The following is a 22,715-nucleotide window of genomic DNA, read 5'->3' as shown; positions in this document are numbered from 1 at the left end:
ATTTTGGGGGTCTGAATCCCTAATTTCGGGGTCCTGAGCTCCCCGAGCCTGTTCCCAGACTGCAGCCCCAAGCAGCAGCGTCCCGTTGGGATGCGTGGAGTGTTGGTCACCCCTCGTTCCTGAGTTCAGGCACCGGGAAAGCTCGAGTGTTCTGCTCTCCCATGGCTGGGGGAGCAGCCGGCCTTTGTCTGGCCGGGACAGCGCTTAGGCTGGGCTTAATAAACTATTCCTGGAGAAAAAATGCTGGATGGGAGAGAGTGCGGAGGCTCAGGCTCTTCCTGCAGTGCTCTGCTGGCATGTGGGAACGGGGCAGAGGATCTCATCTGTGATCCCTGACACTGGGAACTGGTCCGGATTTGCTGATCTGAGTGTGAGGTGGTCGGGATTTGCAAATATCGCCATAAAAAATGAGGGAAATGCTTGGAGAGACCTGGGCTAACCCTGGAGATGACACCGGGGAAGTGAAACCTGCCACGTTGGCCCTTCGCCGGTGTTAAATAGGAAGGAAATCGAGGGAGAACATGAAAAAAAAAAAGCGACAACAACAAAAAACCAACCCCAACCCAACAAAGTGCAGGGAAAACTTCCCAACGCAAAGCGATCCGTAAGGAAATACGGGCTCGGCTTCTCCCTCCGCTCGCCAGTGGCCCTGGGGTTGTGCAACAGCCAAATCCACGGGAAGGGGTTGTGTAACCCGAGCAGAAATAGGCCAGCGGCACAGCCCGGCTCCGGGCTCCGGGCTGCTCACGCCTTCCTTATCGGGAGCCGGGAATAATGGAGAGGGAAAGCTTGGATGAAGGAATTCGCCTTCCTTACCCACTGGGAGAAGGGTGTGCGAAGCCTCAGGAACCGGCTTCGTTTCCCTCCCGGCTCCAAAACCCAAATTAAAAAAGTTGTTGAGATGTGAGGGAGAAAAAAAAATATCCAGGAGCTGCCGGCCGGAGCTCGGGATGCTGTGGGAGATGGCACTGCCCTCCCGGCAGCCTCCACAACTGGATTTCTCTGGGATATTTTTAAACACATTCCTGTGAATCCTCCCAGTGAGGCAAAGCTGGGAGAGAGCACGGAGCTCAGCTCGGCTCAGGGAAGGGGAGAGGGGGGAGAAGCCAGCTGTCCGACCTGGCTGCTTCCACCCTGGGTGTCAAAATTATTCCTGGTTTATAAATCTCTCCATGCAAAGGGAAAAGCATGGGGAGATGGAGGCGGTGAAATTCTTGGAAAGCTGCGATTTATTTGGTTGGGTCTTTCTATCAAACCCCCTACTTGAGACAAAATCTGGGGGAAAAAGATTGCAGGTGGTAGCCTGGTAGTTGGGTTGGGGTTGGTTTTTTTGTTTTCCCTTTGGATCAGGGAGAAAAGGAGCTCAGCTGGGGTTAAAAAGTGCCTTTTCCAATAGCTGTGGTTTGTGTCCACCTCAAGGCCTTGAAAATAGCCTCAAAAATGGGATTTTTCTTCCCATTCTTGCCATGGAGCAGCTTTACCTGCTCTGCCACTCATCTGGGGGCACATTACCTTCATCCCCAGCTCCTGCCCTTTTCCTGCTTGGAAAGTGGGTTGTCCAGACTTATCTAACCCCCAAGGGATTGTGCAAACTTTAATTAACCTCAGCAGCGTCCTTTGAGATCCCAGCTTGAAAGTCTGCCGCCGCTGACCTGCGTTCCCTTGGGATGTGCCGGCTCACACTGGGCTTCCTGCTCCCTCAGCCTCGTCATGCCATGGGAGTGGGAGCTGAGTGTCTCTTCTTCCCCATCCCCCTTCAAAAGGGAAAATCTGGGGATGGAATTGGTTTTCCTGCATTTGTGGCCGTTCCCAAGCAGGGGCAGGTTGTCCTCGGGTTTGGTTTTTTTTTTTTTATTTTTCCTTTGCCAAGGGATTAGTTTTACCCGGCTGATTCCTCCCTGGCTGGCTCTCTGGATATGGGAGGGGCACCTGTGGCAAATTCCTGGAAAACCAACTTAACAGCTTCCCTTGAGGCTGCCGAGGTCAACGGCAGAAGCCAAGGTCAATGTCGGGACAGCTTTTCCCACCTTTGGGAAACTGTCCCGTGTCCCCTCGCGCCTCTCCACCTCATCAGAGCTACCCAGCCTCAGTTTCCCCTCCGCAGTGGGATGCTCCCACCATCCGGGGGAGATTCTTGGGGCCAGTGAGGCTTTGCCATCCAACATCCAAGTGGCATCTCTGCCCCGAAGACCTTCTGGGTTCAACATGGGGGAGAAGGAGGATGAGTGGCAGGGTGGTGCCTCGAGGGCCGGTGGGAGACAGGAGCAGTTGGATGTCTCCAGTTCCAGAACTGGGAGGCAGAGCACTTCCCTGGTTGAGCTGGGTTTTTGTGGGGCTGGGGGGCAGCAGGGTCACCTGAGGATGGGTCGGTGGGTGCTCCGTGGTGTCACTTCCTCACCGTGGGTGCCCAGCTCCACCTCCAGCGTGGATCCAGCTGCTGTCCTGGGGGTGAGGATGGGGAGGAACCGGCAGAGCAGGAAACATCTGACTCACCCGGGTTCGGGATGACTCCGGGCGTGTGTCATCCGAGGCTTGGCCATGGCGGGGAGGGCACGTGGGCTTGGATTCGGCGTGGAGGAGCTGAAGGACGTGGGTGCCACCAGGGCCAGGGCTGGGGAGGGTGGGTGCAGCCCAGCATCACCCCTGTGTCACCCACGGGAGGTCGGGGAAGGGGACGAGCCGGTTCCCTGCGCTGAGTCACCTGGGGTGGGAAACAGGGACAGGCATGGGGAGCGCAGGGACCGAGGACATGGAACAGGGAATAAAACCTTCCCAGTGCTGGAGGCCTTCACCCTGCAGCCTCTGCTGCTCCCTCTGCCTCGCTTTCCCCGAATTCGTCACGTCCCACCACAGATTCGGGTGGGGTGGGAGCACAGCTGGTGCTTGCACAGCATCCCCCTCCCAGAGAAGCGGGGAGAGAGTCAGCATTCCCTAAAACTTCAGGGACAGTGTGCTTGAAGTTAAAAACTGGGGTAGGGAGGGAAGTAATTTAAAGACAATGTAATTCCCAGCAAAAATGTCGCTGGAGCCAGGGGTGACAGTGCGTGCTGTGGGTTTGGGGTGTTCCAGCCTTCCCCAGATGGGAACATTCCTCTGTCATCTCACACACAGCAAATGTTTGGCTTTTTTGCCAAAAAGGTAAAGAATCTAGCCCAGAAAGCAGCCACCCTCTGCCAGTGTTCTGCTTTTGCTCAAAAAGCTGCTGGAATTAGTCACATCCAGCTGAAAAGTACAGCGGGAGGATGCTGGGGGATTGCAAACACGTGCTCCCGAGCCAGGTCCTGGCAGCCACGTGGCTCTGGAAAAGGATTCAGAGTAAAACGAAAACAAAAGGCAAACAACTTCCCTTTTTCGGAACCTGGGGTCATTAATGGGAAAGATGTATCTGGGACCTTATTGCACAGGAACAAAGCTCCCCGGGCCCTTCCCCTTCCCGCTGGGCAGGAAGCGCTGGCGCAGTGCCGGAAGCGCCGTCTCGCTGCAGCTTCCAGCGGCCACAGCAGCCCTGGCCCGTGTCCCTGAGTGATGGGGAGATGGGGAGAGGGTCCCCAGGGTCCCTGCAGGGGCAGCGTATGAGCCAAGGAACTCTTAGAACCCTGGAATGGTTTGGGTTGGAAGGGACCTTAAAGCCCATCCAGTGCCACCCCTGCCATGGGCAGGGACACCTTCCACTGTCCCAGGCTGCTCCAAGCCCCGTCCAGCCTGGCCTGGGATGCTCCCAGGGATCCAGGGGCAGCCCCAGCTGCTCTGGGCACCCTGTGCCAGGGCGTGCCCACCCTCACAGGGAGGAATTCCTTCCCAAGATCCCATCCAGCCCTGCCCTCTGGCACTGGGAAGCCATTCCCTGTGTCCTGTCCCTCCATGCCTTGTCCCCAGTCCCTCTCCAGCTCTCCTGGAGCCCCTTTAGGCCCTGCAAGGGGCTCTGAGCTCTCCCTGGAGCCTTCTCTTGTCTAGGCTGAACAGCCCCAACTCTTTTCTATGGATAATGTCATTGACTTGGAATTCAGTTATTTGAAGTCTAATTAATATTTCTACAGCACTGATCCCTTGGCGTCCGGGCTCTTTCAGAGGAGTCTTGAGGAGTAGAACAGTGTCCAGCTGCAGTGCTGGCACCAGAGCCATGAGTTTGGAAATCAAAAGCTGTTTTTTGGGTTGCTTTAAGCTCAGCTCGGCTTTGCTCAGCTCAGGTCACACAGCAGCAAAAATTGGGCAAGTTGAGGTTTCCTCAGTTGCGGGGCGGGCGGACCTTTCCCAGCGGTGGCCGTGCAGCCGGGACAGGCGACCCTGGGCACCTCTCCAGCATCCGGCATGGAAATGAGCTGAGCCTTGGAGACAGCCTTGAGCCAGGAGATGGGGATTTGCTGGGGTTTGGTTCAAAAACGTGGCATTGAGCTCATTACACCCACAGCTACTCCGTGATCCGGAGCTTTAACACGATGTCCTGGGCTGGGGTATGCCCAGCGCTTCCCAGCTTCCATCCCTTCCTTCTCCCTTCAGATTGTTTAGATTTCCTCCAGGAAACACTATTATTTAGGCTGGAAACTTTCCAGGAATTCAATTGCCCCCTTCAGGATACTAACCTAGTGACTTTATTTGTTTGGAATTGGCAATCTGACCTGAACTATTCCATGATCTTCAAAAACATTAAGCAGCTGAGAAGGTGTTTTGTCTTGAAAGATGCTCAGACCCCAGTGCTGCAGGCTGAATTCCCCCTGTTTTATCCCATCTTTGTAACAATTTGAGGGGTGCTCGGAATAACGAGCTGGGCCACAGGGCTGGGAAGCTTTGGGAATGACAGTGGCCGTGGCTCTTCCTTGGGGGGACAAGGCACAGCCAGGGTGGTTTCAATGGGGAAGGAATGTCCTGCTGCATGCCCTGACCTGCCTTAGCTGCCAAGTGGGGTGATAACTACGTTGGGAGAAGATGATCCAGGTTTTAAAGGGCTTTGGAGATTAGAGGGAGGTCACTATGTTCCTCGGGCTGAGGGTTATTCTTGGTACGCTGGAGCTGGAGGACATGGGGGACGTGCCAAGCGGTGCCTGTCCTGGGGAAGGAGGTGAAGCCTCAGGATGGTTTCCTTTTGCTGGGATTTTTGGGTGAGGGGTCTTCACTGCTGAAGAGCAGCTGAGCTCCCAAAGCGCCCAGCTTCTCTGGGGTGAGGACCCTCTGTCCTGGGTCAATGGTGTTGACTGATAACCCTTGGCGCAGCTCAAGGAGAGGTTTCCTACCCTGGGGCTGGCACGGAGGTGAGCTCCAGCCCCAGAGGCACCTCTTAACCAGTTAACTGGTTACTGGTGCCAGTAACCAGAGTCAGCACACAGGAGGGAATTTTCAGCGGGTGAAGGCAAACAGGAGGGGAGGGAGGAGAGTGTTTGACTTCCTGCTGCTGGGCTGGATAAGGAGAGGCTGGTAAACAACTGGTACCAGGAAATCTCCAGGTTTCCATCTCCTTGGCCTTTCCCTCGTGTCTACCTGGTCTTCCAGCTCCTGATTTTGGGCAGAAGCTGAAAGCACCAGGAGAAAGGGGGAGGAGGTTTTACCCATCACACCAGAGGATGCAGCTCCCCAGGGGATGCAGCATCACTCCTGGAATGTGCTGGGCCGGGCTTTCGTCCATCCTCTGACCTCGCCAAAGGGATCTCAGCTCCCGAATTTCCAGCAGAACTCAGGGTGGGGAAAAAAGGATGCGCTGGAGCATCCTGAGCCTGAGACACAGGCAGCCAAAACCGCAGCAGGGCTGTTGTGTCCAGCCCAGGGTCGGATGGCACATCCGTGAGCGAGGTCACGCTGGGGCGGCTGCAATTAGGCACCCACAAAATGCCCATTTCCTCCAGCGTAGCCCCATAAAGCACAATCCGAGCCCGGGTTCCGGTGACCCGGTGTTACGTGCCTGCAGACAGGTGAGCGCGCGGGGTGGAGTTTTCCTCTTGACTTCTCAGGGCTTGCAGCTGCCCTTTAATTAATTTTAAGTGAAGCTAATTGAAACAGGGCATCATTTTGGAGCGGGCAGTGTCCGCCTCTCCTGCTGCCTGCTCCGGCCAGGCTGCACGGACACGCGCGGTGCTGATGCATGGCTCGGGGAGGAGCTTTTCCATGCCTTTCCCAGGCAAGACAAGGTGCTTTGATGCCATTTATAAAAGGGCTTCTCCATATCCCCAGCTCAAGGGTGTAACGATTTCCAGGAATAGGGGGTGGATTTCTTCCCTCTCCGGCCATGGCACCTGCTTGTGTCACTCCAGCTCCCACTTCTGTCACTCCAGTGTGGTTTGCTTGAGGGTGTTGAGTAGCTCTTGGTTCTTGAGGTGATCTCAGCAGTGGAGAAATGACAGGGCAGTGGATTCCTGATGAGCATCCGCGGTGTAGGAAGAGGCCCCGGGGGTCAAGGTCAAGATGCGTTGATGCCGTGGAATGGGAAGGGCTTTGCACCTGGAAAACCTCCACTGCCGACCTCCTGACTCACTCCTGAGTTTGAATTCCTGCTTCTGTAGCAACCTGTGTGGGTGTCTGTAGGTGACTGAGTGGGAAGATGCTGTGGAGCATCAGGAGCAACTTGTGGTTCGGCATTCCCAAGCTGGCAGCAGCCTGGGAAGGGGATGTGGGATGGCATTTGGTGAACTCCTTGGAGAGAGGGGCAGGGCAGTGGTGGGTGATGCCTGGGATGAGCTGTTCCAGCAGTGCTGTCCCTGTGCTGGTGCTGCCATGTCCTGCCCTTTGGGATGGGTCAGAACCTGCTCCTGCTCCTCGTGTCACCCCCAGCAGCTGTGGGAGGGGCTGGACGCTGTCCTGAGCCTGTTGTGGGGCCTGTGCCCACGTCCCCAGCCCTCCACCTGACCTTTGGGCTTTATCTCCACCTTTCAGATCGACAAGTACCTGTACCACATGCGGCTCTCTGATGAGACCCTCCTGGAGGTGTCCCAGCGTTTCGAGAAGGAGATGGAGAAGGGGCTGGGAGCAGAGACCAACCCCACTGCCTCCGTGAAGATGCTGCCCACCTTCGTCAGGTCCACCCCAGACGGGACAGGTACTGTGGGACAGGAGATGCTCCTGGGAGAGCAGAGGGAAGGCTGGGGACACCCGTCCTCCTGGCACTGCCAAAACAGGGATGGCACCCACGGCCACCTTCACTGCTGGTCCTTGGGGCTTCATCCTGCTCAGGCTGAGGGTGGGGACAGGCCTCGTTCCCCACGCTGTGCTGGGACTGGAGGGGCTCCCAGTTCCTGCTGGCGGGAGGGAGGAGGGAGGGAGGGAGGGAGGGAAGCCGCCCTCGCGTGCCCTTGCTGGCAGGACAGAGACAGTCACGGGTCCGGCTCATCAGATTTCGTTAGCAGCGAGGCGGCAGCGGTGCCAGCGCTGTCTGAGAGCCACCAGGGCCCCGGCAGGAGCAGGGGCTCTCCAGTGCTCACAATGTGGCCTTTCTGCCTCTCCCCGTGCCGGCAGGGCCGCGCTGCCCTCGGCACGCTCCGGCCAGGCACATCCTCCTCTCAGCCCAAAGAGCTGCTCCCTCAGGCATCCATGGGGGAAAGCTCCTTGTTCCCTCTCCCAGCCCGCTGTTTTGGGAAGGAGCTTGTCTCCATCCCTGCGGGAATCACCCCTTGCCCTCAGTGTACCTGGGGCCCACCAAGTGCTTGGAGCAGTCCTGGCTGCTGAAGGGAAGGAGGGACAGAGCTCTGAGCAGCTGAGGCTGCTCCAGTTCCACACCTGGGCTGGCAGCAGCCCTGGAAAGGGCCCCAGGGATGGTTGGCTGTGTTGGATGGAGTTGCTTGGAGTTGGGGCTGCTCTGGTGCTGGCACCTACACAGGGATCTGTGCGAACCCTCAGTGGCAGAGGCTGCTGTCACCAGCAGAGAGGTGGACGAAGAGGGACAGAGCCCAGATCCCTGATGGCTGCTGGCTGTCCACTCCCTGGAGGCAGGGACAGAAGTGACAGAACCATGGAACCACAGAATCAGAGAATCATGGAATGGTTTGGGCTGGGAAAGCCTCTACATTGGTCAAATCCAGCCACTCCCCAGCACTGCCAAGGCCACCACTAACCCATGTCCCCAAGGGCCACATCCACACAGCTGTTAAATCCCTGCAGGGATGGGGACTCCACCAGGGCCCTGGGCAGTCTGTGCCAGGGCTGGACAGCCCTTTCCATGAAGGAATTTCCCCAGTATCCAACCTGAACCTCCCTTGGCACATCTTGAGGCCGTTTCCTCTTGTCCTGTCCCTGTTCCCTGGGAGCAGAGCCTGACTCCCCTTGCTGCACCTTCCTGCCAGGGAGTTGGTGACAGAAGGTCTCTGCAGCAGTGGGCACTGCTGGGTGTTTGCTGGTAATGTCTCAGTGAGTCTGGGGATGGTGGTGGCACCTCCCGTGTCCCTGGGGAGAAACAGGAATCATGGAATGGTTTGGGTTGGAGGGGACCTTAAATTCTACCCAGTGCCACCCCTGCCATGGGCAGGGACACCTTCCACTGTCCCAGGCTGCTCCAAGCCCCGTCCAGCCTGGCCTTGGACACTTCCAGGGATCCAGGGGCAGCCACAGCTGCTCTGGGCACCCTGCGCCAGGGCCTCACCCCCCTCACAGGCAGGAATTCCTTCCTAATAATATCCAACTTAAATCTCCCCTTTTTCAGTTCAAAACCATTCCCGTGTCCTCTCACTACACCCCTGCTAAAAGTCTGTCTCCACCTTCCTTATGAGCCCCTCTAATCCTTAAAGCATCCCCTGATCTCAGCCCCTCCACCTGCACCTACACCCAAAAGCTGGACCTGGCTGCCTGCCCCAGGATCGAGATTCCAATCTATTTAAATGTTGGAGAATATTTTTAATTACAGGGATAGCCAGGAGCCGCCCCTGGGCATGGGAACTGGTGCAGCCAAAGGTGCTGGGTGCTGGTGGAGCATGTGTCAGCACTTCCAGCGCCCTGACCCGCTGTCAGGAGAAGGAGCAATCCCTCCCCATGCCCTTACAAGACAGATCCTTGGCACCCTTCCCTGTATCCAGCTTCTCCAGTGTCCCAGCTGGCATTTTTCACCGGGGGGAGGGAGAAAAGGGGAACAGCAGCATGGAAAATGTCACATGAGAGGAATGCTGGGGCAGTCACAGCACTGCAGCTGCCCAGGGGGGCTGGAAAATGTGGGAGTTTTGAGCAAATCCCAGGGAACTAAGCTGGGATTCCCTGTCCAGCTCGAGCTGGATCCAGCCTCTGAGTGGCATCAGTGTCTCTTGGGTTTTGGAGAGGGGGCTGGAAGGTGGCACGTCAGGGTTGGGGGCTTGGTGCCCTGGCACAGATGGTGTGGCAACAGCTTGGGAGGAGCTCAATGCCCAGGGCTACGTCCTTCCTTCTTCCCTCTTTTTAAAGCTCCTGGGCAAAGTCTGGCCTGGGCTGGGCACCAAGCCCCGCTCCCACTGTCCCCAGGCAGCAGCAGCTGCTCCCAGCCCAAGGTCGTGTTGTTCCTCTGCTCCTGCCCTGCTCCGACCCAGTGCTGGTGCCTCAGGGCTCCCAACCACCCTCCTGTGGAGTGTCTCTGTCCTCCCTCCCCTCCTCCTGCAGCACCCGTGTCCATCCCTGTCCCCCGCTGCAGCACCCACGGCTCTGCTCTGGGATTAGACCCCGTTTAATGCGCAGCTCCCGGGATCCAGGAGGATGAGAGGCGCTTATGGAAATACAAGGTCACATCTGCAGGTTAAGCCAAAACACAGCCCTGGCTCCCGGCTCTCGGTGGCTTTGCCATTCCAGTGTGGTGTGATAAGAGGGGGGAATTCTGCTTTGGAAGCAGAAACTCTTCTAAAAACAACTTTCCTTGCTTTGCTCAGCTCTGGCACCCACTGGAACACCACCATGCCGTGCTGGCAGCGAGGTGATAGGGATCCCAAATAAGCTTCTCCTTGGAGCCCCCCGTGTCTCTCCCAAGGGCTCTCCCTGCTCAGTGCAACCAACACCCTCCTCCCTGCTCCATTCCTGGTTTTTCCAGGCTTTTCTGGGGTCACCAGGTTTCCTCTTCCACACTGGTGTTGACACAAGGATCTTGTGGTGCATCCTCTGTTAAGCCCCAGCAGCTGATAACCCCAGCCAGGAGCTTTCAGGAGGATGCTGCAGGACTTGGGGGTCAAATCCCTGGAAATCTGAAGGATGGCTCTTGGCAACACCTTTCCCTTGGCTGGTGGGCTCAGCTCCTGCCAATAACCTTCCTCTGCAGGAAAATCAGCTCATGTGGCACACAGGCTTCAAAGGCTTGACAAAAATTGCTGTTTTCATGTCCAAAGTCCCGTGGTTGGGGATTTACTGCATTCCCAGCAAAGTTTCCCAAAGAAGCCATGTCTGCCCCATCCCTGAAGTGTTCAAGGCCAGGCTGGATGGGCCATAGGGCCTAGTCCAGTGAAAGGGCAGGGGAGTGGAACTGAAAGGTCCTTAGGGTCCCTTCCAGCCCCAACCATTCCATGATTCCATGAATTAGCTGGAAGGAGGGAGGGCCTGCCAGGGCGTGGCAGTGGGAAGTGCTGGAGTCTGTGCCTCCACCTTCTCCTGCATCTCCCTGGAGTCTGTGTCTCCCAGCCCTTCCTCTTCCTCTTATTTTTCATTAATCCGATTTGCCGGAGGATTCCTACACAGCGGAATTGCGGTCGGCCGGAAGCCTCGAGGAGGGATCTCTGAGGTGCTGGGACGTGATCCCACACTCGCTGCCCTGCTCCCCTGGCCACGCTGCTCTGCCCTGCCTGCTCTTCCCAGGAGCACAGCGGGTTTTCCAGGCACTCAACTCTCACCCTTTGCCGAGGGCAAACAGCCCCTGGAATCAGGGCTCTGTGTTTGCCCTCCCTGTTTGGCTTGTGGGCTCAGCACCAGCACTGATACCTTATCACAGGACCTGGGAGCCCAAATGGGGGGCAGTGCCCGGACCTGGTGCCGGCCCATGGAGCCTATCACGCGTTCCCAGGATGGCTGGGAATTTTCCAAGGGAGAGTTTGCTGCCTTTTTCCTCCTGCTAGGCTGATCCACCCAGGAATTCCCCCCGAAATGCTTGTGCTCCTCCTGTGGTGCTGAGGGGGTGTTGGGCGGTATTTGGGTCCCGCTGGGGCTCCGTGGTGAGGGCAGAGCAGAGCTGGTCCCACACGGCTCCGGGGCCATGAACCCCACGGGGTGGCTTGGCCGAAGCACCAGGTGTGTGAGGCTGGGCAGGACAGAAGGACGGCCCCATCCGGGCTCCTCAGCCCCTTTTTTGGGATCCTCCTGGGTTCCCTGCGTTACCTCCAAGGAGTTCAGCAACCTGTGACCCTCTTGGCTCCAGTGCCCTTATCCCTGGCACATTTATCAGCCCCCCTGAGGTGTTCTCCATGCTCTGCTAATGAGCAGAACGGCCTCAGTGCCGATGGCCAGGGAAGCGGGAGCACAGTGACCCGTGTGAGGGGCAGGACGCGGTGCCAGCGCTGCCCAGCCGGGCACCACATCCAGCTCTGCCCTGCTGTGGCTGAGGGTGGTGCCCATGGTGGGCTCACCAGGGACAGCAGGGCAGTCGGGAGCTTCTCCAAGGTTTTCCTGGTGTGTTTTCCATGTGAAGAGCCACCGTGGCCATGGCATGCCCCGTGGCTGGCAGACAGGCTGCGAAATGAGCTGCCAAACTGGCCTAAAGCTCATCACTGCAAAGGGTCAAGGGGAGGAGGAGAAAGGAGCACCCAGGCATGGACTGAGGCAGCGCAGGAGCTCAGGGCTCTGATGGCTCTGTGCTCTGACCCCCCTGGGGGGATGGGATGCCCTGACCCCTCTTGGGTAATGCACTGACCCCTCTTTCGGTGATGTCCTGGCCCCCCAAGTGCCCTCCCCATTCTCCATCCCCATCTCTGATCCCGCTGCAGCCACACATGACCTTGGAGCCCTCTCATTCATTCCTCATCTCCTTGGAGTGCAGCAACTGCTTTCCATGGCCCTTTTCCACCTCTATAGAGCTGCTCCAGCTCCCAGTCGCTCCCGTGCCCCGTTCCCTCGCCCCGAGCCCTCGGAGGGTCAGCCCAGGAAAGCCGCCAGGCCAGATGGAGCCCCACGGGCTGGGACCAGAGCTGCCTTTTCAGCTGGAGTCACTGGAGATGCACACTGGCGTGTGCATACTAATGACCCGCGGGTTTTGTTCCAACTGTGGCCCCTTTGTACCGCACAAAGCGGCCCCCGGGCGCCGGGATCGGCCCAGGGGAGCCAGCACAGCACATTTAATGCATTCAGGACTCCAACAGTGCTGATAGAGGGCTTTCCCCGGCCCTCTCCCCACTAAAACAGCCAGCTGGGCGCTTTTCCCGCTGCCCGGCTCCCGAGTGCAGCGAGCTGCCTTGAAAACAAACGCGAGGGGACACTCCGGGCTCAGCCCTTGGGGCTCCCCTTGCCAGAAGCCGGGTCCCAGCTCTCCTGGGGAAGGCAGCAGTGAGGGCCCAGAGGGCTTTTGGAGCTTCTCCCTCCCTGGTTTCCTGCTGCCATGTCCCGTGTTGCAGCTGCATGCCGGGAGAGTGTGGGATTCCTGGGATTCGCAGGGCAGCGAGCTCGGCCCGGGCTGGGGAGGCTGAACCTGAACACGAGGGTCTTTTGAGTATATCAACAACTTAGCCGAGCTCCAGTGTTGCCACAGCTGCCATCAGGGTTTAACCCCTGAGGATGGAGGTTTAGGAGCTTCCACAAGCATCAGTAGGGTCAGGAGTGGCTCGCTGCCTTCTTCCTTTTGGAGCCTGAGTGTTGGAAATGAAAAAGAGTCCGACGACTCCGGCGGGGGGAGAAATTGCAGTCCCAAACCAATGTGGTTGATAAGAGCAAGCTCCGTTTATTAGCAATCCAGAGGCAATTCTATAGAATACCAGCTTGGTAACTCTTAAGTGGCTTAAAACTTATCAAAGCGCATTTCTGCTTCTACATAATTGGACTTACATTGGCAAGCTTCTACAGTTATGTTATGATTAAAAGAATTCAGAGTTCACCTCCCCTTCTCCGGGTCTTATCTACACAGCTGTAAATCTTCAAAACTCCCTTTTTGTTCCCAGCCCTGTTTTTTTCACACAGGGATTTTCTCATGGAGAGTTTTTCTCACACAAAGGCCTTTTGCTTGCAGGCCTATTGCTTGTATAGTTCTTTTATTGATCCCATAATTCTGTCAATGATCCATGTCCCTGATCCTCTAACCAAATCCCAACACCTGAGGCTTGAGCTCATCTTCCCTGGCATCCCTGTTGGTTTGGGCATGGGCTTTTCCGGGCTGGGCTGGTGGGATTTATCCTCCCTCCCCAAGGCATCTGGATCTGGCTCAGTGATGGTGTATTGATCCTCCATTGGCTGTGGGGTGCCAGGGGGCAGAGGAGGGGCAGGGAATACAGTGACTGCTCCAATAAAATACCAAAAAATATAGTAATGAATAAAATAATGAAATATATTAAAAAAATCAGACCTTATCCTTGTACCTGGGAGGGGGCTGGTTACCTCAGGGCTCTGGCGTGGTGTGGACAGAGGACCCTCCGAGTTAACGGGTTGTCCTTGTCCTGATCCCACAGAGGATGGGGATTTCCTGGCGCTGGACCTTGGTGGCACCAACTTCCGCGTGCTGAGGGTGAAGGTGTCGGACAACGGGCTGCAGAAGGTGGAGATGGAGAACCAGATCTACGCCATCCCCGAGGAGCTCATGCGTGGCAGTGGGGTGCAGGTGGGTCCTGGGAGAGTCCCTGATGTGTCCTGGGGCTGGAGCAGGAGTGGCCATCCCGTCACTGCCTGGGCCAGGGGATCCTGCTGGATCTTGTGCTGGGAGCTCCTGGCAGCCAGCGCGGCGATGAGTGAGGGCGGGCAGGGATGCGGGCACAGCGTCCCCTCCGAGTGGGCAGCCAGCTGAGGTCCCACTCTTTACCTTCTTCCAGCTTTTCGACCACATTGCTGAGTGTTTGGCCAACTTCCTGGACAAGCTGCAAATCAAAGACAAGAAACTCCCCCTTGGCTTCACCTTCTCCTTCCCGTGTCACCAGACCAAGCTGGATGAGGTGGGTGAGGGGCTGAACTCTCGCTGTGGGTTCCACACCAATTTAGCTCAGGCTTTTAATTAGGCTCATTGATTTTGGGCCATGTGACCTTTCCTGAAGGGCCACATCTCTCATTCCTGTAAAGCCGTTTCCCAAGCTCTGGGTGAGAGGAGCTTAAGAACAGCACTGTCCCTTTATTTTTATGAATATTTTTTGTTGGTGCAATGACTCAGTGGCTGCAGGATCAGGGACAGAAAGGATGGAACATTCCTTCAGGGAATGCAGAGCTTGGCATCACTTCCCAATAACCCCGTTGCTTGTCATCTTCTCCAAACACACTGTTTAAAGGAAAAACAAATGTTTGCTAAGGATATGTGCCAGGTTGCCATTTTTAAAGCTGTGTGATGACAATAAGTGGTGGTGGATCTCCCGTTTTAAACACACCTGGCCAGGTTTTCATAGGAGCCTGGAGTGGTTTGGTTTGGAAGGGACCTTAAGGACCATTCAGAGTGCCACCCCCCTGCCATGGGCAGGGACACCTTCTGCTGTCCCAGGGTGCTCCAAGCCCTGTCCAACCTGGCCTTGGACACTTCCAGGGACAGGGCAGCCACAGCTGCTCTGGACACCCCGTGCCAGAGCCCCTCCCCATCCTGGATTTCTGGATTTCACCTGATTTATCTGGAGGGTTTCTCAGCCACCACCCATCTGTGAGCTTTGACGGGGTCCTCGTGGCCCAGGGTCACGGTGTGTGCCAGCAGGGCGCGGTGCTGGCGGAGCGAGGGACGTGTCCCAGGAACTGCAGGGGTTTGGGAGGTGATGTTCCCGTGGGATGCCTCCACGGAGAGCAGCTTTTCCCTGCCTGCACCAGAGCTCCAGACGTGCCGAGCATCACATCCCCCCGTGCAGCCGGCGCGGGGAGGGGGGGTCCCTGTCCCCCTCCGCCAGCCCCGGGCACCGATGGCTGTCGCTGTCGCTGTCACTGTCAGCTCTGCCGGGAGCCGTGACCTCGCCGGGAGACCAAACATCCCCGAGCCCAGCGAGGCGAGTGGCCCCCGCCGCACCCACCCGGCGCTGCTGGCTGCGGGAGGGGGCGATGCGATGCTCCTCGCCCGATGCTCCTCTCCTCGCCCCATGCTCCTCGCCCCATGCTCCCCTCCTCGCCCGGGTCCCCCCATGGAGCGCGGCAGCCCCGGCGCGTCCTCCCGGCAGGAGCCGGCGCCGCGCTGGGGAACGGCGCCCGTGCCGCAGCCCCAGGGAGGCATTAGCGCTTTCCTCCAGGTAGCCACGGGGCTGTGAAGAGTGCTAAAACACAGAAGCGGCAGGGGAGGCGTCTGTGCCCCGTGACCTCGCCCGGGCTGCGTCGCTCAGTGCCTCAGTTTCCCCAGCTCTAAGGCGGGGCGGGTGTCTGCCTCCCCGAGGGCGCTGTGGCCGTAGGGTTGGAGATTTCAAATGTAATTGAGTCCTTTCCCTCCCCCCGGGGCTCAGCTCAGTCCCCGGCCAGGTGCCTCTGGCCACAGGGCACTGCGAGCCCCCCACCCCACAGGGACGGGTCAAGGAGCATTCCTTAGGCACAATGAGCCTCTCACCGCATGGGGCTGGGTCAAGGAGCATTCCATAGGCACAGCAAGCCACCCACCCTCCAGGGATGGGTCAAGGAGCATTCCTTAGGCTTGTGAACACATTTTGCTGCAGGGCTCGATCAAACCTGGTGATGGGAACCGCTGTTCCTCCTGCCAGGGGAGCAACGAGCAGCTCACACGTTATTTCATGGCCATAAACTTTATCTGACACGGAAGCTGTGGCTGATAGCGCAGCTGGTGAGCTGATAACGGGGGTTCCCCCACAGGACCATATGTCCCTTGTGGCAGGAGCCAGGTGTCACCTCCAAGCTCCCCTCTTGCTGTTCCCCCGCAGAGCATCCTCGTGACGTGGACGAAGGGGTTCAAGTGCAGCAGCGTGGAGGGGAGGGACGTGGTGTCCCTGCTGCGCAAGTCCATCAAGAAAAGAGGGGTAAGAGCCTGGGCAGGCGGGATGGGGGCACACGGGTCCCTGGGACAGGAGACCTTGGCTCCATGGAGATGTTTCGGTCTGTTTTGTCTGTGTTGGGTCACCCACACTCCTTTCCACCATCTCAGGACTTTGACATCGACGTCGTGGCCGTGGTGAATGACACCGTGGGGACCATGATGACCTGTGGCTATGATGACCACAACTGTGAAGTTGGCCTCATTGTTGGTGAGCTGCAGCAGGGGGGAAGAGCTGGGGTCCATCCATTCAGGAACTCCGGAGGGAGATCCTGCTTCTTGCAGGTCTTGGGGGTCTTTGGGGAAAAAGGAGAGGGCGATATCGGTGTTGGAAAGCCAGCATTGCCCAGTGTTTGCTTTGTTCTTCACTTTCTGTGGTGCACTGGGCTGTGGCCAAAGGGAAATGAGGGATAATGGGAATGAAGAATAATGGGAATGAGGGAAAGGCAGCGTCCTCACTCACCCTGTCCCCGTGCTTGGCCAGGTACCGGCACCAACGCCTGCTATATGGAGGAGATGAGGCACATTGACCTGGTGGAAGGGGACGAAGGTCGGATGTGCATCAACATGGAGTGGGGGGCCTTCGGCGACGACGGGGTGCTCAACGACATCCGCACCGAGTTTGACCGTGAGATCGACATGGGCTCGCTCAACCCTGGCAAACAATTGTGAGCAGATTCTTGGCTCGGGCTCGTGGTTTGCTCAGCATTGTCCGTCCTCCCATAGCGCTGGCGTTACTGGGACTGGGGAGGTCATCCCAGCTAACTGGGTCACCGTGTCCTCTGCCACCGGTGCAGAGAGGGGCAGTGTTCCATCCCAGGGCAGTGTCCCAAACTGGGGCAGTGTCCTAGCCCAGGGCTGTGTCCCAACCTGGGGTGGTCCTGCCCCACCCACTGCCCTTGTGAGCCCCTCGTGTGAATGTGCTGATTCCTGTTCCCTTCCTGGCCAGCACAGTCATCCACCAGCCCAGGCAGGTGCCCTCACCTAATGTCCACATCCCAATCCTACAAATCTCCCATTCCTCACAGGGCTGCTGTGGCATGAGGGTGATCTGGGGGTCCCTGCAAACTGACTGAGCCCCTTCAGGTGGCCACGAGCTCTCTTTGCAGAATGACGGTCGTGTCCACATGGCTTCATATTTTCACTGATGGGATAAACTGCTCTAGGAGGGGATTTCCGAGATTTCATTTGGGATGGGGAGGCTGCCAGTGGGGTTTTCAGGTCAGCCTGTGGCCACCTTGTGGCACATGCAGCCAAACTCACACATAGTTTAGCCTGGAGAGAAGGAAGCTCAGGGGGGAACTTATGGCGAGATAGGATAGGTTTAGGTTAGATATTAGGGAAAATTTCTGCTTGGAAAAGGCGGTCAGGTGTGGCATAGGCTGCCCAGGGCAGTGGTGGTGTCACCGTCTCTGGAGGGATTTAACACCTGTGTGGATGTGGCATTGGGACATGGGTTACTGGTGGCCTTGGCAGTGCTGGGGAATGGTTGGACTTGATAACCTTAGAGGGTCTTTCCAGCCCAAACCATTCCCTGATTCTATCTCGTGCCTCCCCATGGGCAGGTTTGAGAAGATGATCAGCGGGATGTACATGGGGGAGCTGGTCAGACTCATCCTGGTGAAGATGGCCAAGGAAGGGCTGTTGTTTGGGGGAAGGCTCACACCAGATCTGCTCACCACTGGCCATTTTGAGACCAGATTTGTCTCTGCCATTGAGAAGTAAGTAGGATCCAGGGGGTTTCCATCTCCCGACATCCGTGGATGGACCATCACTGACCAAACCCAGACCATCACACAGCAACAGTTGGATTCCCTGGCATGAACCCCTCTTTGTCCTTCCAGGGAGAAGGAGGGGCTGCAGAAAGCCCACGAGATCCTGAGCAAGCTGGGCCTGGAGCCGTCGCACGAGGACTGCCTGGCCACGCTGCGCATCTGCCAGATCGTGTCCACGCGCTCGGCCAGCCTGTGCGGGGCCACGCTGGCCGCGGTGCTGCGCCGCATCAAGGACAACAAGGGCGTGGAGCGGCTGCGCTCCACCGTCGGCGTGGACGGCTCCGTCTACAAGAAACACCCGCAGTGAGTCCAGAGACAGGGACAGGGGTCTGGGGCACGGTGGGGACAGGGACACAGAGAGGGATCTGCTGCTGCCAGCAGTGGGTACAGCTTGGCACACGAGAAGTATCTCCAAATATTCCCTTGGGCACCTCATTTGGATGCCGGGGGGTCCCCAGAGGGTCACACTCGGGTCCCCCTTCCTCCTCCTCCACAGCTTTGCCCGTCGCCTCCACAAGACTGTGCGGAAGCTGCTGCCAGACTGCGAGATCCGGTTCATCCGCTCGGAGGACGGGAGCGGCAAAGGGGCGGCCATGGTGACAGCAGTGGCCTACAGGCTGGCTGCACAGCACAAGGCCCGGCAGAAGATCCTGGAGCCCCTGAAGCTGAGCCACGAGCAGCTGCTGGAGGTGAAGGGAAGGATGAGGATAGAGATGGAGAAAGGGCTGGGCAAGGAGACGCACGCGGAGGCGACGGTGAAAATGCTGCCCACCTACGTGTGCTCCACTCCCGATGGAACAGGTGATGTGTCCTGTGTAAAATCTCTGTCTCTGAGCCCATGGATGTCCTGTGTCCTTGGGAGAGGCTGGCTCCTTTGCTGTGGCCGGTTCCTCTTTGTGGTGGGAGTGGCATAAACCTCCAGTTTGATACTGGGCAGAGCACTGAGCCTCTGGGACGTTCTGCACCTGACTTAACACAAAGCCTGGCTCTGTCTGTGGTTTTCCCCACCATGGGATTCTCCCCACCCTCATCCTGGGTTGTGTTCCTGGTTCTGCCTGTGGCTTGGGCGAGCGCCTGACCTTGGCTAGAAGCTTGTGCAGGTCCTGCGCAGGGCCGAGAGCTGGACTTCAGTGATCCTTGTGGGTACCTTCCAGCTCAGGTTTATGATTTGAAGCATCACCCCAAGTCTGGAGCAAACCTCTCCATCCCCTTCCTACCTGCACCCTCTGTTCCTACCTGTATCCCCAGCTACGTCTCTGTTTCCATCCCTCTCCCTGGAAGGGGGCAGATTCTTGTCTGCTCTGTGCCACATCCTGGATGCCCCGTGCTGGGATCTCTCCTGATGATCCTCTCTCGGGTTGCAGAAAAGGGAGATTTCCTCGCCCTGGACCTGGGAGGAACCAACTTCCGCGTGCTGCTGGTGCGCGTCAGGAACGGGATGCGGCGCGGGGTGGAGATGCACAACAAGATCTACTCCATCCCTGTGGAGATCATGCAGGGCACGGGAGAGGAGGTCAGGATGGGCACATGGAGAGGGGAAAGGGGCCTCTTCCCCAGGGTGGCTGGAGGAGGGCTGACCACGGAGCTGGTCTTGCCTCTCCAGGGAGCAAAACCAGGAGTGGGGAGGGCTGGTGCTCTCCTACCCTTGGAGCAGCGAGTTCTGCCCAAGGCTCTGGCATTTGGGAAGCTGGAGACTGTTTTTTGGTTAGAAATGGTGTTATTCCCAGACATGACTGAACCTCCCTGAATCCCACACACTCCACAAGGGCAGATAAGCATCATCCCCGTTTCCCAGATAGGGAAACCACAACACTACCGCTGAGAGACGTTTCCGGAGACACATTTGGAAAGAGTTTTGCAAACCACTCCAGGCGATGCTTGGGGACTGGGAGTATCTCCAGCAGACTGGGCTGGAGGGCTGTGGGGATCCCTTGCAGAGGGACCGGATTCCTCTGTCACCTCCCTGCTGGCCCCTTCCCCTCCTGGGACCTGTGAGGTGGAGATAACACAGGGATTTGGCCACGTCGTGGGTGAGGAGGAGGGTGAAACCGAGCTTTTTGGGGTTGCTCACCTCCCACAGCGCAGCTGAGCCGTGTCCCGCTCTGTTCAAAGTCCTGGGAGTGATTTGAACATTCCAGCAGGCCTGGGAATGGGTTGGAATCCCCAGCAGTTTGGGCAGGCTGGCTTCCAGCTGGGCTCTGGCTGTGGTGGTAACTTCTCCCTTTGGCTTTGCCCATCCAGCTCTTTGACCACATTGTCCACTGCATCTCCGACTTCCTGGAGTACATGGGAATGAAGGGCGTATCGCTCCCGCTCGGGTTCACGTTCTCCTTCCCCTGCCAGCAGAACAACCTGGATGAGGTAACCCAACCCCTCCTGGCAGCACCCCTGGCTGGTACCTGGCTGTCCCTCCCACCTGGTATTGAGGGGGACTCACTGGGGGTTTTTTCCACAACAGGGAATTCTCCTGAAGTGGACAAAAGGTTTCAAGGCGACGGGCTGCGAGGGGGAGGACGTGGTGGGCCTGCTGAAGGAGGCCATTCACAGGAGAGAGGTGAGCAGCCATGGGGCTGGGAGAAGCCGGCGGCTGCTCCCACATCCTGACTGTCTTTAGCATCATTAATTGACCTGTAAAACAAATTACTGGGCTGAGCTCAGGGCTAATGAGTGTCAGAATTTTCACAGTCGCCCTTACTCATCACTTGAGGTTGGATTTTCAGACCCTGGAGCTACAGGCTGGCCCCTGGCCAGGGCTAGAGCAGACTTGTCTGGCCCTGAGCTCAGGAGACACCGGCTCATTTCCTCGGCACAGACCACTCCGAGCTCCTGGCCAGGGGCTGCTGCTCCTGGCAGGGCTGACCCAGCCCCTCAGCAGCTGGAGGTGTTTGAGGTCTGAGCCCTACCTGCAGACAGGTGGGGCTGTGGGAAGTCCGTGGGTGCCTCCATGTCTGTGGAGGTTGATGGTCATGGAGGACAAGGGAGAACAGTTTTAAATTAAAAGAGGAGAGATTTAGGTTGGATGTCAGAAAGAAATTCCTCCCTGTAGGGTGGGCAGGCCCTGGCACAGGGTGCCCAGAGCAGCTGGGGCTGCCCCTGGATCCCTGAAAGTGCCCAAGGCCAGGTTGGACGGGGCTTGGAGCAGCCTGGGACAGTGGGAGGTGTCCCTGCCCATGGCAGGGGTGGCACTGGATGGACTTTAAGGTTCCTTTCCACCCAAACCATTCCATGATTCTGTGGCTCTATGACTCCCATACTCAACAGACAGACAGGTCCTTTCCCAGCCATGGGAGCAGACTTAGCAGGAATTCCAGGTCCTCCAGGAAATAACTCGTGCAATCCATCCCTCTGCAGGAATTTGACCTGGACGTGGTGGCAGTGGTCAATGACACAGTTGGCACCATGATGACCTGTGGGTACGAGGATCCCTACTGTGAAGTTGGGCTGATTGTCGGTGAGAACTGAAACCTCCTTAGGGAGCTCCTGGTCTGTGGTCCCACACCTGCCCCGTGGGGCACGAGAGGTGTCCCAGGGCTCTGATCCCGCTCCTCTCCACAGGCACGGGCAGCAACGCCTGCTACATGGAGGAGATGAGGAATGTGGAGCTGGTGGAAGGGGACGAGGGCAGGATGTGTGTCAACATGGAGTGGGGGGCCTTCGGGGACAGCGGGTGCCTGGATGACATTCGGACGGAGTTTGACCTGGCAGTGGATGAGCTGTCCCTCAACCCCGGGAAGCAGAGGTGGGTGGTGGCTTTGGGGGCTGGAAGGGACCCCGATGAGACCGAGGGTCCAGGAGCAGTTCTGCCCCACCAGCCCCTTGGTGGATCCAGGGGATGATGAGCAGGGCAGAGCCTGGCGTTGGGACACGCCGGTGTGTCCCTTGTCCCCTGCCCGTGGGTGGGGGCCGTGCTGCTGGGCTTGCTGGAAGGATTGTACTGAAGGCACCTGGCAGAGCTGGAATCCCCATCCAGACCCAGTGTCCCTTCCTGTCCTGATGTCCAGCCTCGTCCTCTCATTCCCAGGTTTGAGAAGATGATCAGCGGGATGTACCTGGGGGAAATCGTCCGCAACATCCTGATGGATTTCACCAAGAAAGGGCTCCTCTTCCGGGGACGTATCTCAGAGAGGCTGAAGACCAGAGGGATCTTTGAGACCAAGTTCCTGTCCCAGATAGAGAGGTGAGGTCCAACAGGCGAGTGAGCACCAGCTGCCAATCTGAGCAGGGATGGAATGTGGGGAGAGAGCCCCCAGGGCTGCTGGGAGAAGTTCCACATGCTTGGTCTGGAGCCAGGGTGATGCAGGATGGTCCCACACAGATAAATCAGCAGACCCCACGTGGTTCTGGCAGCGCCAGTGTGGAGAGGCAAGGAGGCTGTCTGGGGCTGGCAGCACAGATGGCTCTTTATCCTCTGCCCTGGGCAGAGAGGGGCCGTGGGTTACAGGGGTGTCACACTCCGATGGCTTTGTCCTGAAATAGCCTCCCCGATTAGGATGTGACACCAGGCCACGTGTAGGTCTGAAAGCTGAGATTGAAGAGGGGCTGTGGAGTCCCCCCAGCCACTGCCACCCAAGCCACGAGTCCCTGGGCTCTGCAGGATGTAGATCAGGAAGGGGAAGCCACACATGCCGGGTGCTCCATCTCCTAACGCTGCCCGTCCCCGTGTCCCCCCAGCGACTGCCTGGCCCTGCTCCAGGTGCGCTCCATCCTGCAGCACCTGGGCCTGGAGTCCACGTGCGACGACAGCATCATTGTGAAGGAGGTGTGCACGGTGGTGGCGCGGCGCGCGGCCCAGCTCTGCGGCGCCGGCATGGCCGCCGTGGTGGACAAGATCCGCGAGAACCGCGGGCTGGACTTCCTCAAAATCACGGTCGGCGTGGACGGGACGCTCTACAAGCTGCACCCTCAGTGAGTGGCTCTGGTTGTGCTCCAAGGGGGCTGCCCCGGGGCACCTGCCCACC

The 22,715-nt window shown here is 58.0% G+C and overlaps 1 protein-coding gene across 2 annotated transcripts in view; it reads left to right on the top strand.

Moving 5' to 3' along the window:
• The window catches only part of LOC121665393 (hexokinase-2), a 34,828-nt gene that overhangs the window by 7,257 nt on the left and 4,856 nt on the right, over positions 1–22,715 (top strand). For both annotated transcript variants that reach the window (XM_042029498.1, XM_042029499.1), the window contains exons 2-17: positions 6,859–7,021; positions 13,503–13,651; positions 13,860–13,979; positions 15,873–15,968; positions 16,094–16,193; positions 16,467–16,650; positions 17,548–17,703; positions 17,827–18,060; positions 18,254–18,558; positions 19,122–19,270; positions 19,999–20,118; positions 20,216–20,311; positions 21,109–21,208; positions 21,313–21,496; positions 21,779–21,934; positions 22,429–22,662. In XM_042029498.1, coding sequence (XP_041885432.1) covers positions 6,859–7,021; positions 13,503–13,651; positions 13,860–13,979; positions 15,873–15,968; positions 16,094–16,193; positions 16,467–16,650; positions 17,548–17,703; positions 17,827–18,060; positions 18,254–18,558; positions 19,122–19,270; positions 19,999–20,118; positions 20,216–20,311; positions 21,109–21,208; positions 21,313–21,496; positions 21,779–21,934; positions 22,429–22,662 — 2,546 coding nt within the window. The remainder of the gene's footprint in view (positions 1–6,858; positions 7,022–13,502; positions 13,652–13,859; positions 13,980–15,872; positions 15,969–16,093; positions 16,194–16,466; positions 16,651–17,547; positions 17,704–17,826; positions 18,061–18,253; positions 18,559–19,121; positions 19,271–19,998; positions 20,119–20,215; positions 20,312–21,108; positions 21,209–21,312; positions 21,497–21,778; positions 21,935–22,428; positions 22,663–22,715) is intronic.

The sequence above is a fragment of the Corvus kubaryi genome, unplaced genomic scaffold (assembly GCF_017639235.1).
Source record: "Corvus kubaryi isolate FWS band 111438036 unplaced genomic scaffold, C.kubaryi_AGA036_p1.0 37326, whole genome shotgun sequence".
Classification (NCBI taxonomy): domain Eukaryota; kingdom Metazoa; phylum Chordata; class Aves; order Passeriformes; family Corvidae; genus Corvus; species Corvus kubaryi.
Note: the sequence above shows the minus strand (reverse complement) of the source record. Positions and strands in the feature narration are given on the sequence as shown.